Source organism: Vulpes vulpes, chromosome 5 (genome assembly GCF_048418805.1).
Source record: "Vulpes vulpes isolate BD-2025 chromosome 5, VulVul3, whole genome shotgun sequence".
NCBI classification, from domain to species: Eukaryota; Metazoa; Chordata; class Mammalia; order Carnivora; family Canidae; genus Vulpes; species Vulpes vulpes.
This window is the reverse complement of record NC_132784.1, coordinates 112,777,470-112,801,602: the sequence shown is the minus strand read 5'-3', so window position 1 is coordinate 112,801,602 and position 24,133 is coordinate 112,777,470. Positions and strand designations below refer to the sequence as shown.

Here is a 24,133-nt window from a genome sequence, read left to right as displayed (position 1 = left end):
TCAATGTGAAAAATAAACATTTATTACAAAAATGAGTTTTGACATTTCAAGATGAAAACAGACAAGGTGTTTTCCAACTCCAAGGGGCTGTGGGAAGCTGCAGAGGTGAATTCCAAGGCTGGTAATAAAGGACTCCTCCTCGCCCCAAGTGACTGAGGGAGTGAGGAACCATTCACCTCGGCCAAAGGAATGCTGAATCACTTCTGCTTCCCTGTGGGGTTTTCGCTCCATCCCTCCCACCCCATCTCCCAAGCAAGATCCAAAGCTGAAACATACTTTTAAAAATCTCATTCTTACTGAACTGTTTCATAATTTCTACTTTTATTGTTTCATTAAATTTTATTTCCATCTGGAATATTTATTTTCTTATTGGAGCATGACCCTTAACTGATGGTTTGGTCGGTTGGGTTTTTCTTCCGGATTCTTAATAGACCACTCGATTCTGTTAGGGCTTTCCAGAAAAGGGAATAAAACATGGCAAAGTGGGGCTTAGTGTCCTCCACAGAAAGAAGCAAAAATCAACCCTAGAAAACGCCTTATTTGCCGTCTTGCTGGTTAATAAATAGACCAGGGGACTGTGGCAGATGGGGAGACAGAAATTTAAAGGCAGAAAGGGTCCAGGTGGAGCGAGGAAGGCAATGAAAGGCAGGTGCACCTTGCTTCCTCCTGCTTCCTCCCGTGCCGGCGGCCTCACCACCTGGTCTCTGAGCATCTTCTCCTTCGACAGCACCTCACCCCGCTCCCACCCGCTTAAACTAGCGGTGACCACTGTACTACGAGAAGGAGTTTTCCAAAGGCTTAGAGGCACCCTCCTGCCTCGGGCTCTGGAGCAGTTTCCCCACAGCCTTGGAGAAGTCTGTTAATGCAGCCGGTTGGCGGCGGCGGGAGGGTGGGATCCTCCTGCCACCAGAGGGCTCTAGACTAAGGGACCGCGGTTCAGGCACCACCTGGAGCCTGGAACCAGGCTGGGGTGGCCCGGGCAGCCAGGACCAAGCCCAGGCTGCAGGGAAACTGGGCTTCAGGCATCTTCTGTTTGTACAAAGGCACCTCATCCCCCTCTCCACCCCGCTCCCCCCACCTCCCCCACCTAGAAGCTTTCACAAACCGAATTCTTGTTTCCAGCAACATCAAACTACAGACAGACACACGCCAACGAAACCTCACCAAAGAGCTCGGAAGCTCCAACAACACAGACTGGATCGAATTCGGCAGAGCTAAGACACCACATGACAGGCTGTAATTTTGTCTTCCTGGACACATACACACACACACGCACGCACACATGCACGCACACACACGCTCAGCAAAGAGCAGAGAGCTCAGACCTATTACCCACGTTCCCACAGCCCCGCAGAGGCCTCTCCAAGGGGTCCGTCCAGGTGTTGCAGCCAAGGGAAGGCCGATGGCCTGAGTATCCGCTCCAGCTTCCCTGAAAACTCCTTTACTCCGTGGTCCCTGGAAGCTCACGTGCTCTCCGTAGCAAAAGCTCCTGTTTGGGGTTTGTTGTCTTTTTTGTGTTTTGTTATCTTGTTTTCTACAGACACAGTTAGTATCAATCTGGTTGTGCTCAGGACGGTGCGGGAGGATCCCAGTGGCACTTCCCGTGGGAAGACAGAAGTGGGCTGCAGAGGTGGGAGGGACTGGAGGTTGTCACCGAACCACCTGCTCAGTCTCCAGGTCTCCAGGTTCCATTCTAGAATGGCTGGTACCGCCTCAGCACAGGAGAAAAGGACTGAGGGCCTGAGCTCGAGATCACTACACACAGGGGGCAGAGAGGGCCTGCCGCCTCGTGCTCAGTCCTCACCCACCTACTTGGAAGGAAGTCAGCGGGTGCCACTCAGGACCCCTGCTGGATCCCTCACAGGGACAGGGACTGAAAGCTTTACACAAGTGGCAAAAGGAGGTGGGGAAGGACGCAGGAGGAAGGGGCACACAGCTGACAGTATCTTTAAAAACACATCCTAACTAAGATAAAAGTGGGGACCCAGGTGGGGGCTAGATGACGCATAAGGCATCCTGCGGAAGTACAGACATCACGGGCCACAGTCTGGTAGCACCAGAGTAAGGCAAGCGCGGGGGACAGGACAGGAGCCGGACCAGGGTCACACCAGGAACGACGAGGTCTGCCTGAACTCCCCCTGGGGAGATAAAAACACGCAGGTCAACCCTCTGCACGCTCCTTCAGCTGATAAGCCCCCAGGGGGGACCCAGCGCCCAGGCGGCTTGCTTACCTCGCTGCGAGCGGCGGGCTGGCTGTAAATCACCTTCTTACTGGAGGTCCTGCAGATAAGCGAGAAGACGGAGATGCTCAGGGCCCCAGTACTGTCCCTAACCCCTGCCTGCCAGCTCAAGAGGCCACACAGGGAACCTCACAGAAGCACAGAGTCCTCAGTAGGGACGTGTGGGCCGAGGGAGGCAGGACCAATGCAAGGCCCCGGGCAGAGGGAGAGGTAGAAATCCAGATGCCCGCCCAGCCAGGGTTGCCTCTGCCTCCGACCCCTTCCCCCGGGCCCATCTCAGCTTCAAACCACACGCATCCATGGCCTCCACCTCGGAGATCCCCAGGACAGCACCTCACTCACCCTTTCTTTGCTCCTGAAAGAGAAGAAACGGGACCATGAGTGTGAGCAGGAGGGAAGAGGGCTGGGCACAGAGGGATGGGGGGAGTAGCACGCAGTAGGTAAGGGGTGCTCACCCGGGAGGTAACCCCTGCACATGTGGGCTCACTATCAGGTCAGTACTCAGATGGCACCCAAGAACCGTGCCCTGAAACGGGGACGATAAAAAGGAGAGCCTTTGAGGGCAAGTACTCACTGTCAAAGTAGCCTCGTCTATAGGCGAACCAGATGCCCAAAATCAAGAATCCAAGGAGAATGAGTGTGACAAGGACAGCTGCCACGATGCCCCCCACATTCAACTCCGCTATGAGACACAAACGAGAGGTCAGTCCTCTGAATGCTCACTCACATTGCTGACACCACCACCAAAGCCAGGATGACAAGCGGACCCCGATCCTCACCCCGGCTGAGCTCAAGCCCCTGCTACATCCTCCCCTGCTCACCAGCTTCCATGTGCACCGCCTCTGACCTCATGGGTGTCCCATACCCATTCTGCGCCTGACAAATGTATTCTCCAGTATCAAAAGCTGACACAGGATCGAAGATCTGGAGGGAAGAAAGCCCGGAAGGGAAGAAAATGGGCTTTGTGCCAGAAGAAGCCAAGAGCCTATTTTCATTTTTTTAAGTAAGCTCTACCCCTGACAGTGGGGCTTGAACTCATGATCCCAAGACCACGGGTCGTACGCTCCACTGACTGAGTCAGCCAGGTGCCCCCCCCCATTTTTGTTTTGTTTTGTTTTTTCCATTTTTGTTTTTAATTGCAGTGTAGCTGACACAGAAGATCACACTGCTTCCAGATGTACAACGTTCCTTGATTCAACAGTTCTATACATTACGCCGTGCTCCTCCTAGTGAGGGTCCAAGCACCCATCTTTTGTTTCCTGACCCTAATGCCAAATTCACCTTGTTGCTGTTCTCCTTCCCCGACCTTCAAGGGCTCTACAGACCCGTGCCCCCCGCAGCTTTCCCTGCTACCCCATCCCTACCAGCTCCCCTGTCTTGTGATCCAGGCTATAGGAAGAGTTGCTGAAGGCCCGGCTGCTCTTGGGCTCTGTGGGCATCAGGACCCCATCCTTGAACCAGTAGAACTCAGAAGGGGGAGAGCCATCTTTCTCCGAGCAGGTCAGCACTGCCCGATTCCCGATGGTGGCAGAGGAGGGGATGTTGACCGTGGGCTTGGATGGAGGTACTGTGAAGGGACAGGAGGGGCCGAGCACAAGGTCAGGAGCGCTGCCTAGAGGCTACACTGCTGACACCCCCATCCATCAGCTCTGGCCTCCGTTCCTTACCATGCCCTCAGCTTCCCCCACCCCAGGGGCTCATCCCCTCCCTCCTGGCACCAGCACCATGACAATGAATCCCCCCCACCCGGGGGCGTTCTCGCCATCGACGAGCTCCAAAGCTTTGCAGAGCCAGGGAGGGGTTAGGGATGCCACGAACTCCAAGACCATACAGAACAAGGGTGGCACATACCAAGCACAATGAGCTTGACGGTGACCTCCCCATAGGTGTTGCCGCCTTCATCAGAGACCATACAAGTATACATCCCCGTGTCCTTCCGGGTCACAGAGTGGAAAGTGATGCCACTGTGCGAGAAGGTAACTCGGTCCTCATAGGAAGCTGGCAGGAGAGGAAGGAGGGGCTGGATGAGCTGGATGAGCTGGAGAGCACAGAGAAGCTGGCGGCGGTGGCAGGAGAGGCACCGGGACCTGGGCCCCAGGGGGCACCTCTCCCCGGGAATCCAGGCCCATCAACCCTCCACCACCAAGGCCGTCGGGAAGGAAGTGGGGGGAACTCACCCGTGATCTTGTTGTTATAGCAAACGAGGCTGGTGATGTCCCCCTGGGCAAACTTCCACTCCACGCGGGGAGAGGAGAAGCCAGAGTAGGAACAGGACAACTTGGCGGCTGCAGAGGACACAAATGTCAAGGGGAGGAAGGAGCAGCAGCAAACGGGAAAGGGGAAATCGGCCCCCAACTTCAGTCTGCGCTGGATGCTCGCCCAGTCCCCGGGGGCCTGCACCTGCTCCCGCCCGCCCAGCTTCCCCCTTCCACAGCCGCCCCGACTCACGTTTGTTCTCAGCGACTCTGACTTCAGGTTCCGAAGTGTACACAGCACCCCTGCCCAACGCCAGGGAGCCTGAGGAGGAGGAGCCCATCAGAAGGGGGCTGCACATGAGCTGGGCCGCGCCCAAGGCTTCTCCCCGGTGAAGAGACCCGGGACACCCGAGCTCCTCCTGGTCTCACACCCCCTCACCGATGTCCTGAAGAGTTTCTGGGGACGCCCAGGCGGCTCAGCGGTTGAGCACCGGCCTTTGGCTCAGGATGTGACCCTGGGGTCCTGGGATCGAGTCCCACATTGGGCTCCCTGCGAGGAGCCTGCTTCTCCCTCTGCCTGAGTCTCTGCCTCTCTCTGTCTCTCATGAATAAATACATAAAATCTTTTTTAAAAAGTTTCTTTAAATGCTTTTTGTCACCATTGCAGGCCAATACTTCCATTATCAATGGCAACAAAACATTTCTTTCCAAGGTAGTTCTTTCATCTTTTCAGTGTTTCCCTCTTCAACTCCCAATAATCTAATCCGATTCCCCCGAGTCCAAGAACATCTCCCCAAATGACATTTCATGGTTCAGAGAAAGCTTCTCAACAAGTAATTAATTGCAACCACTTGTCAGGCACTCCTGGCAGGAAGCCAGCAAGGCTGGAGGCCAGAGAGGGAGGCTGGAGGCCACGGAGGCAGGAGGAGAGGCAGGGGAGGAGCAGTAACGAGGATAATAATAACACTTGACATTTGTAGGGCGTTTTGTGCTTTCTAAAGTGTTTTCACATCCATTATGTCGTTTGATCCCTGAAACAAGCACGACAGATCAGCAGGACGAGTGTCATTATCCCAGTTTTACACGAGGAACCAAGCACATGAGGAGTAAAGGCTCGTGCCTAAGATCAGAGCCGTCCGAGATGGGGTCAGGACCCCACGGGGCTGGGTCCCCTTCTGGGGACGCCCCCCCTCCCCCTGCGGAGAAGGAGCCGGGTTGGCGGTGGGTGCTGGGGTGCAGAGGCACCGGGGAGCGGCAAGGGCGCTGGCAGGAGGGGCCGGCGCTCTAAGATGACAGCAGCCACGGACCCACGGACCCAGGCTCTGCCCCCACCTGCACTCACACCATCATCACCCCCGTTCATGTTTTCCCAGTTCAAGTCCACCAAGCGAGCTTTCTTTCTCGCTGCTTCCAGGAAGCCTGTCTTCCTTGGGCAAACGCCAGCACGTCTGCTAAGCGCAAGCACGTCTTTAGGTAAGAACTCGCAGAGCTGGGCTCGGTCATGTGACCGCTAGGCCTCCCTTTTCTTTTTTTTCTATTTTTATTTTTTTTTAAGATTTTATTTATTTATTCATGAGAGACACAGAGAGGCAGAGACACAGGGAGAAGCAGGCTCCCTGCAGGGAACCTGATGTGGGACTCGATCCCTGGACCCCGGGGTGACGCCCTGAGCCCAAGGCAGACGCTGAGCCAGGGGCCTATAGGCCTCCCTTTTCTCACTTGAAACACACAAGGTTTGAACTAGATGTTCTGTAAAGTCCTTTAGGGTTTTTGTTGTTGTGTTTGTTTTGGCCTCAATGTTTAAAGATACAGGGGTGCCCGGGTGGCTCGGTCAGTTAAGCACCTGACAGGTTGTGATCTTGTGGGTTGACAGATGAACCCCGAGCCAGGCTCCTCGCTCAGTGGGGACTCTGCTTCAGATTCTCTCTCTCTCTCTCTCTCTCTCTCACCCCTCCCCTCCCCATCTGTGCTCTTTCTCTCCAATAAATGAATCTTTAAAAAAAAAAAAAAGTTATTTGTATCAACTTGACACAACATGGTAAATTAATGTAGATATGTATTCTCTCTCCCACTTTACATATAAGAAAATTAAATGTCTAAAAAGTTACGGGGCTAGCTCGTGTTTTCATAGCTACAAAATGGCAGAGCTCATATTAGCACACAGGTTCCCTCACACTCTTTTCCTTTTTAATCTTTATTTTATTATTTTTATTTATTATTATTATTTTTTAAAGATTTTATTTATTTATCCATGAGAGACACAGAGAGAGAGAGGCAGACACAGGCAGAGGCAGAAGCAGGCTCCATGCAGGGAGCCCGATGTGGGACTCGATCCCAGACTCCAGGATCATGCCCTGGACCAAAGGCAGATGGTCAGCCACTGAGCTACCCAGGTGTCCCTATTTTTTTTTTTAAGATTTTATGTATTAATTTTCTAAATTTACGTATGAGAGAGAGAGAGGCAGAGGGAAGCAGCAGAGGAAGAAGGACAAGCAGACTCCGACAAGCAGCTGGAAGCCTGATGCAGGGCTCAATCCCACAACCCTGAGATCATGACCTGAGCCAAAACCAAGAAACTAAAAGAGTCTGACCCTTAACTGACTGAGCCACCCAGGGCTTTTTAATAAGTCACACTGTTTCTCAGAAAAGCCATGACTTAATGGGGGCAGACTATGTAATAAATGTCATTCTTTTAAAGGTCAGGTCCATTTATCTGTGAATCATTCCTAATAGTATTACAGTGTATCTATATATTTGGCATTATATTTTAACGCCAAGTTTATAACCAAACGTAATAACAGATAAGAAATTAAATCAAACAGCTCTTACTTCCTCGAAAACTGAGCACATGGGCGTCTCTTACTCAGCTGTTACCGGGAATGCTGATAAGGAAATGCTTCAATTTGGGCCCCGGTCAGCTTTCTCTGCTATGATGATGGGAACTATATTTTTAGGGCCGTCAAATTCTACAACTTGCTCCCTGTGCTGTGCAGCGTGATGCTCAAACCAGATGTCCCTTAGGAATGAAGGTCCTGTTACCCAGCTGCTGGGACCTGTGCCAGGTGAAGGCCCTCAGCTACCGGCCTTCTGCAGAGGGCCCACACATGGCCCAGCCCGGGGCACGCCCTCCACTAGGGCAGGGGCAGTGGCAGCTGGCATCCACTGAGGACCTGGGCAGCTCCAGGGAGCCCCGGGGCCCCAACCCCCCATTCTGGGGCAACACAGAAAGGCTAATCCTGCCCAAAGCTTCCTGGGGAACAGCTCAGGCTACAGTGCAACTCAGCTTCTCCCTCTGCCCAATCCTGTTTCTTTCCCCTTCCCTGCCCTTCCCGAGGCATGGATCCCAAGAACACTCCCTAATAAACGTCTTGGTACAATAACTGACCTCTGAGAGTCAGCTTCCTTAGGACCCAACCTGTGACACGACCCAAATAAAGAGGAGCTTCTAATTAAACTAACAACTAGTGTCTGAAATATAAGGCCACCAAAAAAGAAATCACAGCATATGCATTTGGGGATTGTTTCTGCATCACTTCTGACTTTAGCTCAAGTTCTTTTGACTTCTCAATGTTCAAATCTAGAACATTCAAGGAGTGGGGCACCCAGGTGGCTCAGTCAGTAGAGCTCACGATTCTTGATCTCAGGTTGCAAGTTCCAGCCCCACGTTGGGTGTAGAGATTACTTAGAAAAAATATAGGGGTGCCTGGGTGGCTCAGTGATTGAGGATCTGCCTTTGGCTCAGGTTGTGATCTCGTGGTCCTGGGATGGAGTCCCACACCGGGTTCCCTGCAGGGAGCCTGCTTCTCCCTCTGTGTCTCTGCCTCTGTGTATGTGTGTGCCTCTCATGAATAAATGAATAGAGAAAGAAAAGAGAAAAGAAAAGAAAAGAAAAGAAAAGAAAAGAAAAGAAAAGAAAAGAAAAGAAAAGAAAAGAAAGGAAAAGAAAAGAGGAAGGGAGGAAGAAAGAAAGAGAAAGAAGAAAGAAAGAAAGAAAGAAAGAAAGAAAGAAAGAAAGAAAGAAGAAAGAAAAAAAGAAAAAAGAAAGAAGTGTATATATATATATATATATATATATATATATTTTTTTTTTTTTTTTAAACTTAAAATTAAATCCTTAGGGAGTGCCTGGGTGGCTTAGTTGGTTAAGTCTTTGACTGGATTTGGGCTCAGGTCATGATCTCAGGGTCCTAGGATCCAGCCCAGAGTTGGGCTCCAAGCTCAGCGGGGAATCTGCTGGAGGCTCTCTCTCTCCCTCTCCCCCTGTCCCTCCCCCTACTACACTGTCTGTCTGTCTTTCTCTCCCCCTCTTAAATAAATAAATAAATCCTTAAAAATCAAATCCTAAAAAAAGAGAAGAATTCAAAAAATAAAACTAAATACAACACCCCAGGAATCACATCACATAGAAACACAAGTGTGCTGGGTGACAACCATCCTCCCCAGCTCCCTAATAGTCCTGATAGTCCTGATCTCCGTTGCCCAATTCAGGCTTGTCCTGTTTAAAACACAGGGCTGCCCCCCAGTGCCGTCCGGCCTCCCTTGGCCTCCGTCGGAGGCAGGATGGCAGCTGACTGCCAATACTCAAGGTCTACTGGGCCTGCGAGTCCCTGCGTGCATCAAGCCCAGCCTCACCAGCACGCCCTCCTTGCATCTCGCCCTCTTTGCACCTCGGCCATCGTGGCCCCCGTTCCCCCTGCCACCCCAAACAAGCATCTGGAACCAGGGTCCCTGACCCGGGCAAGCGACCTGAGTCACTTTGAGCCTCAGTTCACCCATCTGTAAAACGGGGATAATAACCGTTTCTACATCAAAGGCCTGTGGTTGAGAGTTAAACAAGCTAATACAAACATAATGCCTACAACAGGAAGCACCAAATAACTATTATGTCTTCTTAATCTTACGGGATCATCATCTGCCCATGTCCCTCTGTACACTTATTTTTCTGACTTCAGTTTTCTTCAATAAGACATATAAATAAATATAAACTCTGCTTGAAAAAAATGCTTATATCCCAGCTCACCAAACCATCTCAACCTTCTGCCTTGGAAAGGCTAACTCTTTTCTAGAACTTTCATAGACAGACCAGCAAGACGGAGGGCTTTCCCTCACTGCACCCTGTCTCCAGCAGGACATCCACAGCCTCTCTGCAGTGCACACTGCTCACTGTACACACACACGGAGGTCCCACAAATGCACGTCGTAAACCACAACAGAAGGAAAATTCATGTTTTTCACCGTGATGCTTGATTCACTCCAAGTTCATAATGAGAAAAGCCACAAAGTCAAAGGCATCAATAGATTTTTGGTCTTTCGTGTACAGAAAGCCTGCACTCAACCTTGCACTCCTCTCTAGCAGGACGCCTCCCCTCCTTCCTCTGCAAACTTTCTTTTTTTTTTATGTAGGCTCCTTGCCCAGCGTGGAGAACAATGCCAGGCTTGAACCCATGACCCTGAGATCAGGACCTGAGCGGAGATCAAGAGTCAGACGCTTAACCCACTGAGCTCTGCAAACTTCTTAAAGTAGTAGTCGGTCAACACACAGTGTTTTCAGCCCAACACATTCATTCACGGCTCAACCTACTACAGTAGGTCTCTGGCTCTCACCTTAGAATTAAAATTGCTTTTACTAAGATCGCCAGGCATTGCATCCCTCAATTCTAAAATACCCCGATTATATGATATACATCAATTAAATAATAACTTCTTGGGGGGACAGGATATTAAATGTATACCTAGGCTGAAAGTCACATCCCAATTTTCAAAACATCGAAGTAGTCTTCGAGTTAAGGTTATACCCACAATTTGCTTTTTCAGTTCCCTTCAGTGGCCCCGTTAAGGTGTCAGTGGCCCCGCAGACCACTCCCTTCCTCCGAAGTTACTCTGGGGGCACCTGGGTGACTCAGTTTGGTTGAGCACCTGGCACCTGACTCTTGACCTTGGCTCAGGTCATGATCTTAGCTTTGTGAGATAGAGCCCCATATTGGGGGTCCACGCTCAGCGCAAAGTCTGCTTGAGATTCTCTCTCGCCCTCTCCCCTTGCCCCTCCCCCTGCTTGCTCTTTTTCTCTCTCAAAATTAAAAAAACAAATACATAAAATAATATCTTAAAAAAAAAAAAAAGTCACTCTGTCCCTAGGTTTCTGTGAGCCACCCTTTTGGTAGTCCCCACCTCCTCTGAGTTTTCTCATTCTCCTCCTTGAAACTTGCTTCCTCTTTGATCGCTAGCATTCCATCTCGGGCCTTTTTTCCTCTCCACATACTCTCCAGGAAATCTCAAACAAAAGCCTGAATTTTATCTGCACCCACCTAGGGCCGGCTCCAGTCCCTGCCTCCCACCAGAGCTACAGACGCCCATGGCTGAGCCTCCTCGCACCCTCTCCACCAGGTCTCTCCACACCACCTCCTGCATCTGCCACCACCTGTCCTCCTGTTCCCCTGTCCAGATCAGTGCTATCACCATGGACTCGCTCACACACAGCTCCCTCACTCTTGTAAATCAAACAGCAAGCATGACATCATCACCTCCCAAATCTTCCCAAGTTGGGCTACCACTTATTAGTGCCATCATATCTGAAGAATCGCAACTGTCATTCAATTACACTTGCTTTCTCTGCCTTGTTTAATCTTGATCCATTCAAATCCATCCTCCATCCCACTGTTGGAGGAAGAGCTCGTATTTTTTGAGCACTCACTATGTGCCAGACACTGCTGCAAGCATATTATAGGGACTGTCATCTATCCCTACAACAACCTTAGGAGTTGGGTGATACTGTTATTATTATCTTTATTTTGTAAAGATTGATTGATTGATTGATTGATTTGAGAGAGAGAGAGAGAGAGAGAGATGCTTGTGTGATGGAGGCAGGGGCCAAGGGAAAGAATCTCAAGTAGACTCCCTGCTGAGTGTGGAGCCTGACCCGGGGCTCCATCCCAAGACCCTGAGATCATGCCCTGAACTGAAACCAAAAGTCAGCCACTTAACTGACTGAGCCAACCAGGCACCCCTATCATCTCTATGTTCTACACAGGGAAACTGAGGCCCAGAGCAGCTAAGTTGTGGTACAGAATCAAATCAAGGCAGCCTGCTTCCAGAGGCTGTGCTATGCTAATCGCACAGCCTTCCTAAAAACGCAAATCTAACACTTGCTTCAAGCTTTCAGTGATTTCACGTTGCCTCTCAGATAAAATCCAAATTCTTCATCGAGCAAGAGGTCCAGCACTGCCTGACCCCTGTGATTAGTGGCCTCATCAGCCTCTCTACCCTTGCAGCTTCTCCTCTAGCAGTATAGATTACTTAAATCTCCAGCAAAAGCAGTTTCACAACTTCTGCTTTGCTCCTGCTATTCCAGCTTTGTGAAGCACCCTTTCCCCTCTTTCTTAACTGGTCAGCAGCAATGCATCCACATAATTCTCCAGGAAATGGCCTACCCACCCCCAATCCTATCAGAGCCAGCTTCAGACCTCTTTCCTAGGCTTTAACTAAACCCCATCAAAACAGAGGCGATGCACTTCCCACGGTACAATGACATCATCTGTGCGCGTGTAGGTCTCCCCAACCAGACAGTAAACCCCCAGGGAGCAGGGACCATGTGTTATTTATTATTCTGAGTACTCAGTACTGAGCATAATGCCTGGTACAAGCTGACATTGAACAACATGGAGACTTAACAAACTAAGTCATCAGGCCATTCACTACGTTATCCAGTTCTTAAGGTTTATCTGCAAAGATAAGCCAATTTTTAAAACTGGCAGATGAGGCACGGCCTAATGAAGAAAAAACAAACTTGATCCACAGTTCAATCTTTTAAAAGTTTTAATAAACTGTTCTGCTTTCAGGGGGGGAAAGATGACTATTCCACTAATCTTTTTCTTTCCTATTTTTTTTTTTTTTTACAGATTTATTTATTTATTCACGAGAGACACAGACAGAGAGGCAGAGACACAGGCCAAGGGAGAAGCAGGCTCCTCGCAGGGAGCCCAAGGTGAGACTCGATCCCAGATCCTGGGATCACACCCTGAGCCAAAGGCAGACATCCAACCGACTGAGCCACCCAGGTGCCCCTCCATTAATCTTTTTCTTAAACTTAGCTTCAGAGCTTAAAAAATTAAGTGGTTTTTTAAAAAGAAATTTTTTTAGATTTTTATTTATTCATGAGAGACACACAAAGAGAGAGGCAGAGACACAGGCAGAGAAGCAGGCTCCATGCTGGGAGCCCAATGCAGGACTCGACCTGGGACTCCAGGATCACGCCCTGGGCCAAAGGTAGACGCCCAACCACTGAGCCACCCCAGGAGTCCCTAAAAATATATTTTTTTAAATTTTTATTTATTTATGATAGTCACACAGAGAGAGAGAGAGAGAGAGAGAGAGAGAGGCAGAGAGAGAAGCAGGCTCCATGCACCGGGAGCCCGACGTGGGATTCGATCCCGGGTCTCCAGGATCACGCCCTGGGCCAAAGACAGGCGCTAAACCGCTGCGCCACCCAGGGATCCCCCTAAAAATATTTTTTAAAGTAATATCTATACCCAACAGGGGGCTCAAATTCACAACCCCGAAATCAAGAGTCACACATTCCATGGACTGGGCCAGTCAGGTGCTCTTCAAAATCAAAATTAAGTGTTTTTAAGTTTGCTTCATAGTTTTGAAACAAAGTCAAAGTTCTCTGCACAAAGGCAATTTCCAACTGCCATTTTGCAACAGGGACTGACTTCTGCCCCTGGGTTGCAGTGTGCCTACAGGTGACTGCATGCACAAAGGTAGAGGCTGCTTTCCTGCATCCACGGAAGCGTGCAGAAACAAAAGTGGGAGTGCCAGGGTTTTTGATGCAAGGTCTAAAGCAGCAACAGAGGCGTGCCGAGGTGGCTCAGTTAAGCATCCAACTCGTGATTTCGGCTCAGGTCATGATCTCATTCATGGGTCACGGAGATCAAACTCTGAGGCAAGCACTGCCCTCAGTGGAGTCTGCTTGAGACTCTGCCTCTGCCCTTTACCCCCGCTCATGCTCTTTCTCTCTCTCAAATGAAATCTTTTAAAAAATAAATTTAGGGCAGCCCAGGTGGCGCAGCGGTTTAGCACCGCCTTCAACCCAGGGCGTGATCCTGGAGACCCAAGATCGAGTCCCACATCAAGCTCTCTGCAGGGGGCCTGCTTCTCCCTCTGCCTGTGTCTCTGCCTCTCTCTGTCTGTGTCTCTCATGAATAAATAAACAAAATCTTTTTTAAATAAATAAATTTAATTTTTTTTTTAACTAAAAAGAAAGTAAATTACTGTTGTTCAAGCCCCAGTCTGTGACATTCTGTGATTCATCCAGGCAGATGAACACACAGGTCTAAGCTGGGTGTCAGCATCGGGCATGTTGGCTGAATTCCCAGTGACTACAGCCTTGACTTCAGTAATTATGATGACATTTCCACCCAGTGAAAGAATCAACATTCTGCACAGCAAAGGAAACCATCATCAAAATGAAAAGGCAACCTACTAAAGGGGACTAAATACTCGCAAATCACCTACCTAATAAAGATTAATATCCCCAAAATTGAGAACATGTAAAGAACTCACTATTCAATAGCAAAAACCCCCACACGATCCACTAAGAAATGGGCAGAGATCTGAATAGACATTTTTTCCCAAGAGGACATACAGTCAGCAGGCACCTGAAAAGATGCTCAACATCACTCGTCATCAGAGAAATGCAAATCAAAACCACAATAAAATGTCACTTCATGTTATTATCAAAAAGACAAGAAGTAACAAGTATTGGTAAGGATGTAGAGGAAAGGGAATCCGTGTGCACTGCTGGGAGGAATGCAAAGAGGGGGATGCCGGGGTGGCTCAACGGTTGAGCGTCTGCCTTTGGCTCAGGGCATGACCCCAGGGTCGTGGGATCGAGTCCCACATCGGGCTCTCCTCATGGAGCCTGCTTCTCCCTCTGCCTTTGTGTCTCTGCCTCTGTTTGTCTCTCATGAGTAAATAAATAACATCTTAAAAAAAGGGGAAAAAAATAAAAAGAAAAAAATTCTGTGACTATGTATGGGGATGGATGTTAACAAGACTTACTGTGGTGATTATTTTGCAATATACAGAAGTACCAAATCATTATGTTGTGCACCTGAAACTAATATAATACTATCTCAATAAAAAAAAAAAAAAAAAAAAAAAAAAAAACAGATAGGGGCGCGTCTGAGCCAGTCAGTTGAGTGGCCAACTCTTGGCTTCAGCTCAGGTCACAATCCTGGGGTCCTGGGAACAAGACCCATGCTCTCCCCACACTCAGCAGGGGATCTGCCTGAGGATTCTTGACCTCTGCCTTTCCCCTTGCTCACCAATAGGTGAGCATGCTTTCTCCCCCCCACCCCTAAAATAAAGAAATAAATCTTTAAAAAATAGAATAAATTAAAAACTAAATAATTAAAAGGAAAGAATCAACAGAACTGCTGAACATCTTCGGAAGACCTGTCCTATACTTTTAACTACATTTGTCCTTTGAACGACGCAAGTTGAACTTCATGGGTCCACTTACACACAGATTTTTGTTTTTTTAAATACAGTACAGCACAGTAAATGTATTTTCTCTTATGATTTTAAGATTTTTTTTTTCTCTAGCTTAATTTACTCTAAGAATATAACACAACACACATAACAACAAAATAGGTGTTAGTCAACTATTCCCAAGTAAAGTTTCCAGTCAACAGTTGGATATTAGTAGTTTTAAGTTTTTTTCAAAGTCAAATACTTATACACAGATTTTCAACTGCATGGGGTTGGCGCCCTTAACCCCCTGCATTATTCAAGAGTCAACTATAATCATATCTTTTTTTTTTTAAGATTTTATTTATTTGTTCATGAGAGACACAGGGAGAGGGCAGAGACACAGGCAGAGGGAGCAGCAGGCTCCCTGTGGGGAGCCCGATGGGGGCCTCGATCCCGGGACCCCGGGATCTCGATCTAAGCCAAAGGCAGACACTCAACAACTGAGCCACCCAGGCATCCCAACTATATCATAACTGAATTCTAGACACATGTTCTTGAGCATGATCAAGTGAATAAAATAGGAGCATAAATAAAATAATAGCCATTAACATTTCCTGAATACTTACTCGTCATGTCAGGACTCTCTGAGCCCTTTACAGAATTAATTTATTTGATCCTCACAATAATGCTATGAAATAAATATTATTGTTCCTCCCATCTTATATATGAGTTCATTGGGACATATAATGTAATTTTCTCAAGTCACGAAGGTAAAAGGTGGTAGAGCTAGGGTTCTAACCCAGGCAATCTGGCTCTGGTACATCATACAATTATGTAAAAAAATACATATGGACATCCCAAAGGTCAAGGTAGATCGACTCGTACTAGCACAGAAAACATATCCAAATTGTAAAAATAGGGCAGCCCCGGTGGCTCAGTGGTTTAGCACTGCCTTCAGCCCAGGGCGTGATCCTGGAGACCCGGGATCAAGTCCCACATCAGGCTCCCTGCATGGAGCCTGCTTCTCCCTCTGCCTGTGTCTCTGCCTCTCTCTCTCTCTCTGTATCTCTCATGAATAAATAAATAAAATCTTTTTTTAAAAACTATAAAAATATGTAGACTATGATCCTATTTTTATAAATAATAAAAATAATCTGACTATATGCATAACAAAATCTCTAAGAATAGACCCAAGCACATGACTGAGTATTATCTGAGACCACAGGCAGCTTTTCTTTTCCATGTTCTATATAAGTGTTTTAATTCAGAGAAAAAGGAGGGGGGAAGGGAAATGAAAATGGGGATAAAGAAAATCAGATCACAAGAAGGAGGGAAGAATAAAACAAAGCCAGAAAGGAGAAGCAAAAACACTGATTGGGTGGCTCAGTCGGTTAAGCACCTGACTCCTGATTTTGGCTCAGGTCATGATCTCAGGGTCATGAGATGGAGCCCCACACCTGGCTCCGGGCTCAGCACAGTGTGCCACAGATGCTCCCTCCCTCTCCCTCTGCCTCTCCCCCCATGTGTGCTCTAAGTAAATAAACAATCTTAAAAAAAAAAAACACGCACAGAAGAAAGAAAATATGAGGTTACTCTACCATCAAGATGCTGAAGAGTAGGAGTCTGATAAATCTCAAGCACAGAAAAAGGGCAGGAGGAAAACACAGCACAGGTGACCTGGAGATAACCAGGACTGACAGTAGTAGGAAGGAGGAGTGGCACAAGGGGGTGGGAGTAGAAACAAGAGAAGGTGAGCTGGGTAAAGAGATGCGGAGGTGGTGATTTAGCCATTTAGTTATTAATCGATCCCTACAAGCTTTCATCCACTTCAGAACAGAGCTGATGGTGTAGAAATCTGTAAGACTATGTAATTCTTGAAAATCACTATACATCTGAATAATAAAACTGTGGCAAACTGGACCTTCCAAAATAGACATATAGATCTATATGTTTATTTCATCCCACATACTTTTCTTACACTGTGACTGAAGGATTGTCTAGGCCTCCCCTTGAATCTGGGTCTTGCGACTCCTTCGACAGATGGCCAGTCATGGCAGAAATGACACAGCAAGCCCTCACATCCAGCTTGGTGCCCATGCCGTCTCCTTAGATTCTAATCACAAAAACACCATGAGACAAGTACTACTGTTATCATCCCATTTCATAGATGGGAACACTGAACTTAGAATAGTTACCCGAAATCACACAGCCAACAAGGTGGGAAGGGCATCTTTTTTTTTTTTTTAATTTTTAGATTTTTAGATTTTATTTATTCATGAGAGACAGAGAGAGAAGCAGAGACATAGGCAGAGGGAGAAGCAGGCTCCATGCAGGGAACCCAATGCGGAACTGGATCCTGGGACCCTGGGAAATGACCTGAGCCAAAGGCAGACGCTGCCCCCCACTTTGGTTTTTTGGTTTTTTTTAAAGTAATCTCTACACCCAGTGTGGGGCATAAACTCATGACCTGGAGATCAAGAGTCTCACCCACTGAGCCAGCCAGGTGCCCCATGCTGGGAAGGGAACCAATCTTAACCCAAGTCTGCCTGATTCTGAGGCTCCAAAATGATGATGCTGCAGAGCAGAGCATCTCCATCAGACAAGCAGCGAAAGCCCACTCAACCTTCAAGATCCTGTTCAAATGCCCCTTGATCCATTATGACCTTCCCCAGGCAAAATTAATCTCTCTCCAACTTCTAGGAATGTGGTCTAAGAAAATAATCAAAGGTTAAACTTAAAGATGAATGAATGTACAGGGACAATTTCATATTATTCAGCATAGCAAAGCAAAAGAAAACCTAAAAGCCCAACAAAAGGTGAACATTTCATTATAATCTAGCCATGCAGAATACTATTGAAGGGACTTTGTTTTTGTTTTTCTTTTTTTGGACTTTGTTCAAAGCACATTTCACGGGTGGCTCAGTGACTCAGCGTCTGTGTTCAGCCCAGGGTGTGATCCTGGGGTGCTGGGATCGAGTCCCACATTGGGCTCCCTGCACAGAGCCTGCTTCTCCCTCTGCCCGTGTCTCTGTGTCTCTCGTGAATCAATAAATAAAAGTTTTATAAATAAATCAATAAATAAAGCACATTTCAGTTAAAAAACATTCACATGGGCAGCCCGGGTGGCTCAGTGGTTTAGCACCGCCTTCAGCCCAGGGCGTGATCCTGGAGACCCGGGATCAAGTCCCACGTCAGGCTCCCTGCATGGAGCCTGCTTCTCCCTCTGCCTGTGTCTGTGCCTCTTTCTCTCTCTATATATGTATCATGAATAAATAAATAAAATATTAAAAAAAAAACATTCACATAATACATATAAAGTATATACACATATAGATGACATTATTCATACAGGAAAAGACTGGAATTAAACACCAGGACTGTTTATCTCGATAATAGGATTACATGTGATTTTTATTTTCTCTGTATTCCTTTGCTTTCCCATTTTTCTACACTAAGCACACATGGTTTCTCAATAAAAATTTATCTTTTAAAATAACGCATCTCTTTCCTTCTATGCTCCCAAAACATTTTGTACTTTGATGGCAGCGCCTGGCACATGTTGCTCTGTTTTCTGCTTAGTCAGCATACATCCATGGTTCCCTGAGGAGAGAATCCAAGTTATTAGTATATCCTAGCACTGTGCTTTTTTTAAAAAAAATAAAGATTTGGTCAGCCTGGGTGGCTCAGCCGTTTAGCGCCGCCTTCAGCCCAGGGTGTGATCCTGGAGACCCGGGATCGAGTCCCACATCAGGCTCCCTGCAGGGGAGCCTGTGTCTCTGCCCCCCTCTCTCTCTCTCTCTGTCTCTCATGAATAAATAAATAAAATATTTTAAAAATAATAAAATAAAAGTAAAAATAAAATAAAAAATAAAGATTTTATTTATTTGAGAGAGAAGAGAGAGAGAGCAGATCAAGAGAAAGAGTACATGGGGTGGAGGAAGGAGGCAGAGGGAAGAGGGAGTAGCAGACTCCCTGCTGAGCAGGGCACCCTCCACAGGGCTCGATCCCAGGACCAAGATCAAGACCTGAGCTGCAGGCAGACACTTCACCCGCTGAGCCCTCCAGGCGCCCCCCCCCCAGCACTGTGCTTTGCCCAGAAAAGTGCTTCATGACCCCCCACCAGAGCTCGCTGTGATGAGGTGGGGGGGGAGGGGCATCCAGACTTAACAGAACCGAGGAGCCACCACCCGGTACACACAAACCAAACCCACCACAGAAGAGCTACTTCCTTTTACTGCTTTATTAAGAGACCTTTGTTTCCTCTATACATCCTGTTAATTATTAGAATGTTCCTTAAGTTGCTTTTGTACCATGAGTTTGTTTGATTTCCATTTTTTAAAAAGGGGGGGGAGGTGGGAAGGAAAAGGAGGGAAACCAGCCAGCCAGCCAGACTCTGGTTTTCTCTAAGAATTCATCTAAACTTCCCCTCTAGGCATCTGAGCATCAAAGGACTCTCCAGCCAGGGAGCTAGAGCTGCAGAATGAGGAGGGTGAGCTAGGGCCTCAGTTTACCTAATGTGGACTAATTGCTTCCAATATCCCTGACTACTTACTTACTTATTTGAGACACACAGAGAGAGGCAGAGACACAGGCAGCGGGGAAAAGCAGGCTCCATGCAGGGAGCCCAAGGCGGGACTCGATCCCAGGACCCCGGGGTCATGCCCTGAGCAGAAGGCAGACGCCCCGCCCCTCAGGGCTTCTTGATAGCAGGTATTATTCACTGCTTTATCCCTAATCTCTAGCACAGGGCTCGGAACTCTGTAGACACCAGCGTTTCCTGGATTATCATGCCTCATGCCGAGGCCGCACCCGGAGAAGCTGGGCCCAGGGCTTCCACCCCAGTTTGCCCCTTCCTCCCCACCAGTCACCCTCCTCCGGGAGGTGAGGGTGGGACAGATAAGGACTAGGAATGCGTGGGCAGGAGGAAGGCTCGGAGGCGAACAGGCGGGGCTGAGGCTCAACAGGCCTATGGGCTGCGCCTGGGGCGACGTCAGCTGGCTCGTCAGGTGGGATGGGGGGGGCAGGCCAGCTCTCCCTCCGCGGCTCCCTCCTGCCCTCTCTCCGCAGAATTTCCAGTTCGACCTGCCGGCCCCTCCCCTCCGCACCCATATCCCCAGTCCCGGGAAAGCCCCACCCAGCGCGCCCTCCTGGGCCTGGCCTCTGGGGCCTGGCATCAGGCTGGCATCAGGCTTCCGGTCAGCCAGCTGCTTCCTCCTGGCCTCCCCCCAACATTGCGAAACTCCTGCCCCGCCGGACTTTAGACAGAAACCCTGCTTATCGGGGAGTCGCAGGCAGATGAACTCTGGGTTCTCCATGCCTGGAAAGGCCCAGTAGGCATCCACTCACGAGGCTCCCCCCTCCGCCCCCCGCGATGCTGCACCCTCTCCCCCAATTACATCTGACTAGTGGTCATCCAGGTGTTTCCTGAACCTCCGAAAAGGAAGCAAGGCTGAGTTTAGAGGGCCCCAAGGTCGCTCCTCGACACCAAAGAGGAGGAAAACAAGCTCCATTATTTCCTACTCGATCACACAAAATGTGTATGGCTTCCACATCCATCCTCGAGCAAAGGGCTCAGCCCCTTCGGTGTCCGCAGAACAGGTGGCCCTTGACGGGTGACTTGTGGGGGGGGATCCTAACGACCGGGGGGATCCTAAAGACCAGGGCCCCTGGCGGTGAGGGAAACGCACAGGAGCCCGGCGCGGCAGGGGGTCTGCTGGTGCCTCCCCGTAGGTGCAGGAGCTCCACCCCCAAACCCAAATGAGGCCAAACACCCCACACCCCAGGCGAACCGAGACCACAAAGAAACCGGAGAGAGACATCATCGCAAAGTGAAAGTGTCCTGGGCCAGGAGGCGAGGGCACAGCACTGGAGTCCACCTCCCCCTCCGCTCATTTGCTCATTTCCTCCTCCCGCGGCCCCCCCTCAGTCCCTGGGTTTCAGGTTTCAGGTTTCGAGGGAGCAAGTCTTTCCTGGGAGTAATTCACCTGGTGGCTAGGAGGGGAAAGGGGAAGCCACTGGCCTCCGTGCAGCGGGAGGCAAAGCCAGCAAAGCCCAATGGCAAAGGTGGAAGGCTTGCGCCCCAAACACCAGCAGAGAACACGGGCGCCCGCCGACTGACCCAGCTGCCGCCTCCTGGAATGCCTCAGTGGGGCCACGCCACCCCAGTGGGATGGGGTGGGGGGTAAGAACCAGGGATCCAACCCAGGTTCCCCCTCCTTCCCTGTGCTTTTACACCAAAAGTCATCCATTCTCACATGGCCTTGCTAAGCAGAAATGCCTCTCCCTGCCTGGAGATTGCTGGAAACTTTTTCTAAGGCAGGCTCCCCCGGGAGAGGGAGACTGTGCTTTTGGTCACTGGTTGTGCTTTTCCCAAGCCCGGTTCCCTCGGTGTTTGGGCTCTAATCCCTGTCCCAGCGGCTCAGGCTTTCCTCTCCACTAGGCTTCCCAGGCTGGGCCTGGGCCTTTGCTGGACTTGATCATACCCCACCCTTTCTTCTTCCTCCCTGATGGCAGAGCCCATGGCGAGAGGCAGCCCCAGTGGGAGAAGAGAGAACACGAGGGCACCCACACATGCCACCCATGCTCCAGACATCCCAGAGCCAGAGGACAGACCACACACCCAAGAAGGAGCCCTTACCTTTTCACCTTTGCCATTTGGGATCTAGCAGGGGAGACCCTCCTTCCTTTGACCAACTCTCCTGGGGCAGCATTCTTTCCTCCTCCCAAAATCCAAAGGGGTTAACAGCTGCCCAGTAACAGTCATCCCTTCGTGTACACATAATGTAGCCATTATCCTGGTCGACCCACAGGCCAAGCCTTAGGACTCCTGCTCCACGGATGGAAAGACTGGGCGCTCACAAATAAGGCAGAGCCAAACTAGAGCCCAGGGAGGTCATCTGGCTCCCATTTCCATCCTCTTTGTACTAACCAAATCACTCCCCCCAGGTCTAGCCCGATGTAAATGTGACATGGTCAGGTCCCCCATGCCCTGGGCACGTCCCATCGCCTCAGGCTGCCTCCGAACCATTTGAATCCCTGAACAGACTAACTAGAGGACATCCCCAAGCTCTGGATGTGGCTATCCCAGCCCCCTCGGCACCAGTATGTGCTTATTGGGGGATGTCACAAGGCAGAAAATGAGGAGAGGAAAAGGGGAAAAGAAAGATGTTGGTTTTAGGAAGCTTGTAAGCCTGACACACATGGCCAGATAGCGTCACTGATGAGAAACTTCTGGGTCCTGAGGGGGAAACAGTGGTTCAGCGTGAGGTTGGGTATCAGCAGGAGCAGCACATGGGACCAAAAGACCATGGTGTCATGAGCAGTTCTAAGATTCAGGCAGAAGTAAGAAAGGTGGGGAACGCCTGAGTGCCTCAGCAGTGGAACATCTGCCTTCGGCTCAGGGCGTGAGCCCGGGGTCCTGGGATCAAGTCCCGCATCGGGCTCCCTGCATGGAGCCTGCTTCTCCATCTACCCATGTCTCTGCCCCTCTGTGTGTCTCTCATGAATAAATAGATAAAATCTTAAAAAAAAAAAAAAACAGTAAGAAAGGTGGAGAACAGGAAAAGAATGGAAGCTGAATCAAAGAGAGTGGAGGCATAGAATGAAGGGGACAAGTATAAGAAGGTAAGAGAGTGGACCCCAGGAGATGGAGGTATTATCCCCCACTGATGTTTGAGAGCACGGTCCCTGTGCCACAGGGCGCTTGATGCTGCATCCAGTAGTGGACAAAGAAGGGGCTCAGGAGACTTTTGTTCCATTCCCAGATCCTTTGGTCAATCTGGAAAAGTCATTTCCCCTCTTTGGACCTGTTTCCGTGTCTGTACAATAGGGAGAGGAATAGACTGGCCTCTGGTCCAGTTCACCCCAAGGGCTTATGTTTTTTGTGATAAGGGACAAAGGAGCTGTCAATCCCTCCATCTAAGGGCAGGGAATGCACCTCCACCCTTCAAAACTGAGCAAAATGAACTGCTGAATAACCCCTGATGCCGACTCTAACTGTTCAGTTCTCTTACCCCTTCCTGAAGCACCGACCTCAAGGGGAAACACAAAGATCCCCACACATCACACACTGACAACGATCCACAGGAGCACCTGCCGGCACCCGGGAACCCGAGGGACGGCCGTGGGCTGGGGACACAGGGTGCCTAACTAGGTGGCCCAGACCGAACTCGCAGCCCAGCCCAAACCTATCTCTGGACGGCGCAGCCCAGCCAGCGAGCCTCATTGTTCCACAGGAAAGGGAGTTTACAAAGGAAACAAAACCTCTCAGAAGCGGCGGGGGAGGCCAGAGCCCTGGCTCCAGAAGGATCCAGCCAACCAACAGACAGGTCCTGCCCCTGGGAATAGGCGCTCAGTCAACAACATTTTTTAAGGACTTTCGAGGTAGCCACCCCAGAAAGGAACTCGACGTGCTGTGCTCTGAGAAAGGGGAGACTTCGCATTCATTTCCTCTAAGGACTCTGCACCCACTTTCCCCAGAGCAACCACTGCCACCCAAAGACCGAGGGAAGCTACTCAAGAACACCCCCGGCAGCAGATGCCCCCCAACCCCCCCCTCCCCGCCCCGCGTCACCTCCACTCGGTTTCCCCGAGCCCCTTCGGGAGCAGGGCACCAGGGGCCAAGGGAGGGAGCGAGGGGCGCGGGGGCGTGTTGGAGGGCAGGAGGGCCCTTCCCGGGGGCATGAGGAGGGGCCCCCCCGGGGGGGTGCAGGGCGCTCCCAGGCGGGGAGGCTGGGGGAGGGGACCCGCGGAGGAGGAGGGCTGGGGGAGGAGGGAGGCTGGGGGAGGGGAGCCGCGGAGAGGGCTAGGGGAAGGGGGACAGAGGGGAGCTGGGGGAGGGGACCCGCGGAGGAGAGGGAGACTGGGGGAGGGGAGGCTAGGGAAAGGGGGGCTGGGAGGGGGGGCCCGGGAGAGGGGGCCCGCGGAGGAGGGCCAGGGCTGGAAGGGGGACTAGGAAGGCGAGGCTGGCAGCCTCCCGACTCCTCCCCTCCCGCGGGCGAGGGGCGCGGGGGGCGCCTCCCCCCGGCCTGGGACCCGCCGCGCCGGTTCCTCCCGAAACCCGGGGAGCTTACACAGGATGACCGATGCGAGGAGAGGGAGCTGACTCGTCCCGCGCGTCGCCCCGGTGCCCATGTCGCCCAGGATCCCGACCCGACGCGGCCGCTGGAGCCCGGGGACAGACGCCGCCTGCCCCGCAGCCGCCCGCCGACTGCGCCGGGGCCGCCAGGT

The 24,133-nt window shown here is 50.3% G+C and overlaps 1 protein-coding gene across 3 annotated transcripts; it reads right to left on the bottom strand.

Annotated features, from left to right (window-relative positions):
• F11R (F11 receptor) lies at positions 1 to 24,133 on the bottom strand. Of its 3 annotated transcripts, XM_072759640.1 has the most exons (10): positions 23,977 to 24,133; positions 4,689 to 4,757; positions 4,418 to 4,525; positions 4,092 to 4,238; positions 3,605 to 3,807; positions 3,062 to 3,164; positions 2,815 to 2,922; positions 2,583 to 2,595; positions 2,232 to 2,280; positions 1 to 2,138 (listed from the first exon to the last, which is right to left on the bottom strand). In XM_072759640.1, exons 1-10 carry the CDS (start codon positions 24,035 to 24,037, stop codon positions 2,103 to 2,105), a joined length of 897 nt encoding a protein of 298 aa, XP_072615741.1. In that variant the 5' UTR covers positions 24,038 to 24,133; the 3' UTR covers positions 1 to 2,102. The 3 variants fall into 3 exon arrangements, with proteins under 3 accessions (XP_072615741.1, XP_072615743.1, XP_072615742.1); XM_072759642.1 differs by lacking the exons at positions 1 to 2,138; positions 2,232 to 2,280; positions 2,815 to 2,922 and adding an exon at positions 2,696 to 2,766 and having other exon boundaries at positions 2,579 to 2,595; XM_072759641.1 differs by lacking the exons at positions 1 to 2,138; positions 2,232 to 2,280; positions 2,583 to 2,595; positions 2,815 to 2,922 and adding an exon at positions 2,695 to 2,766.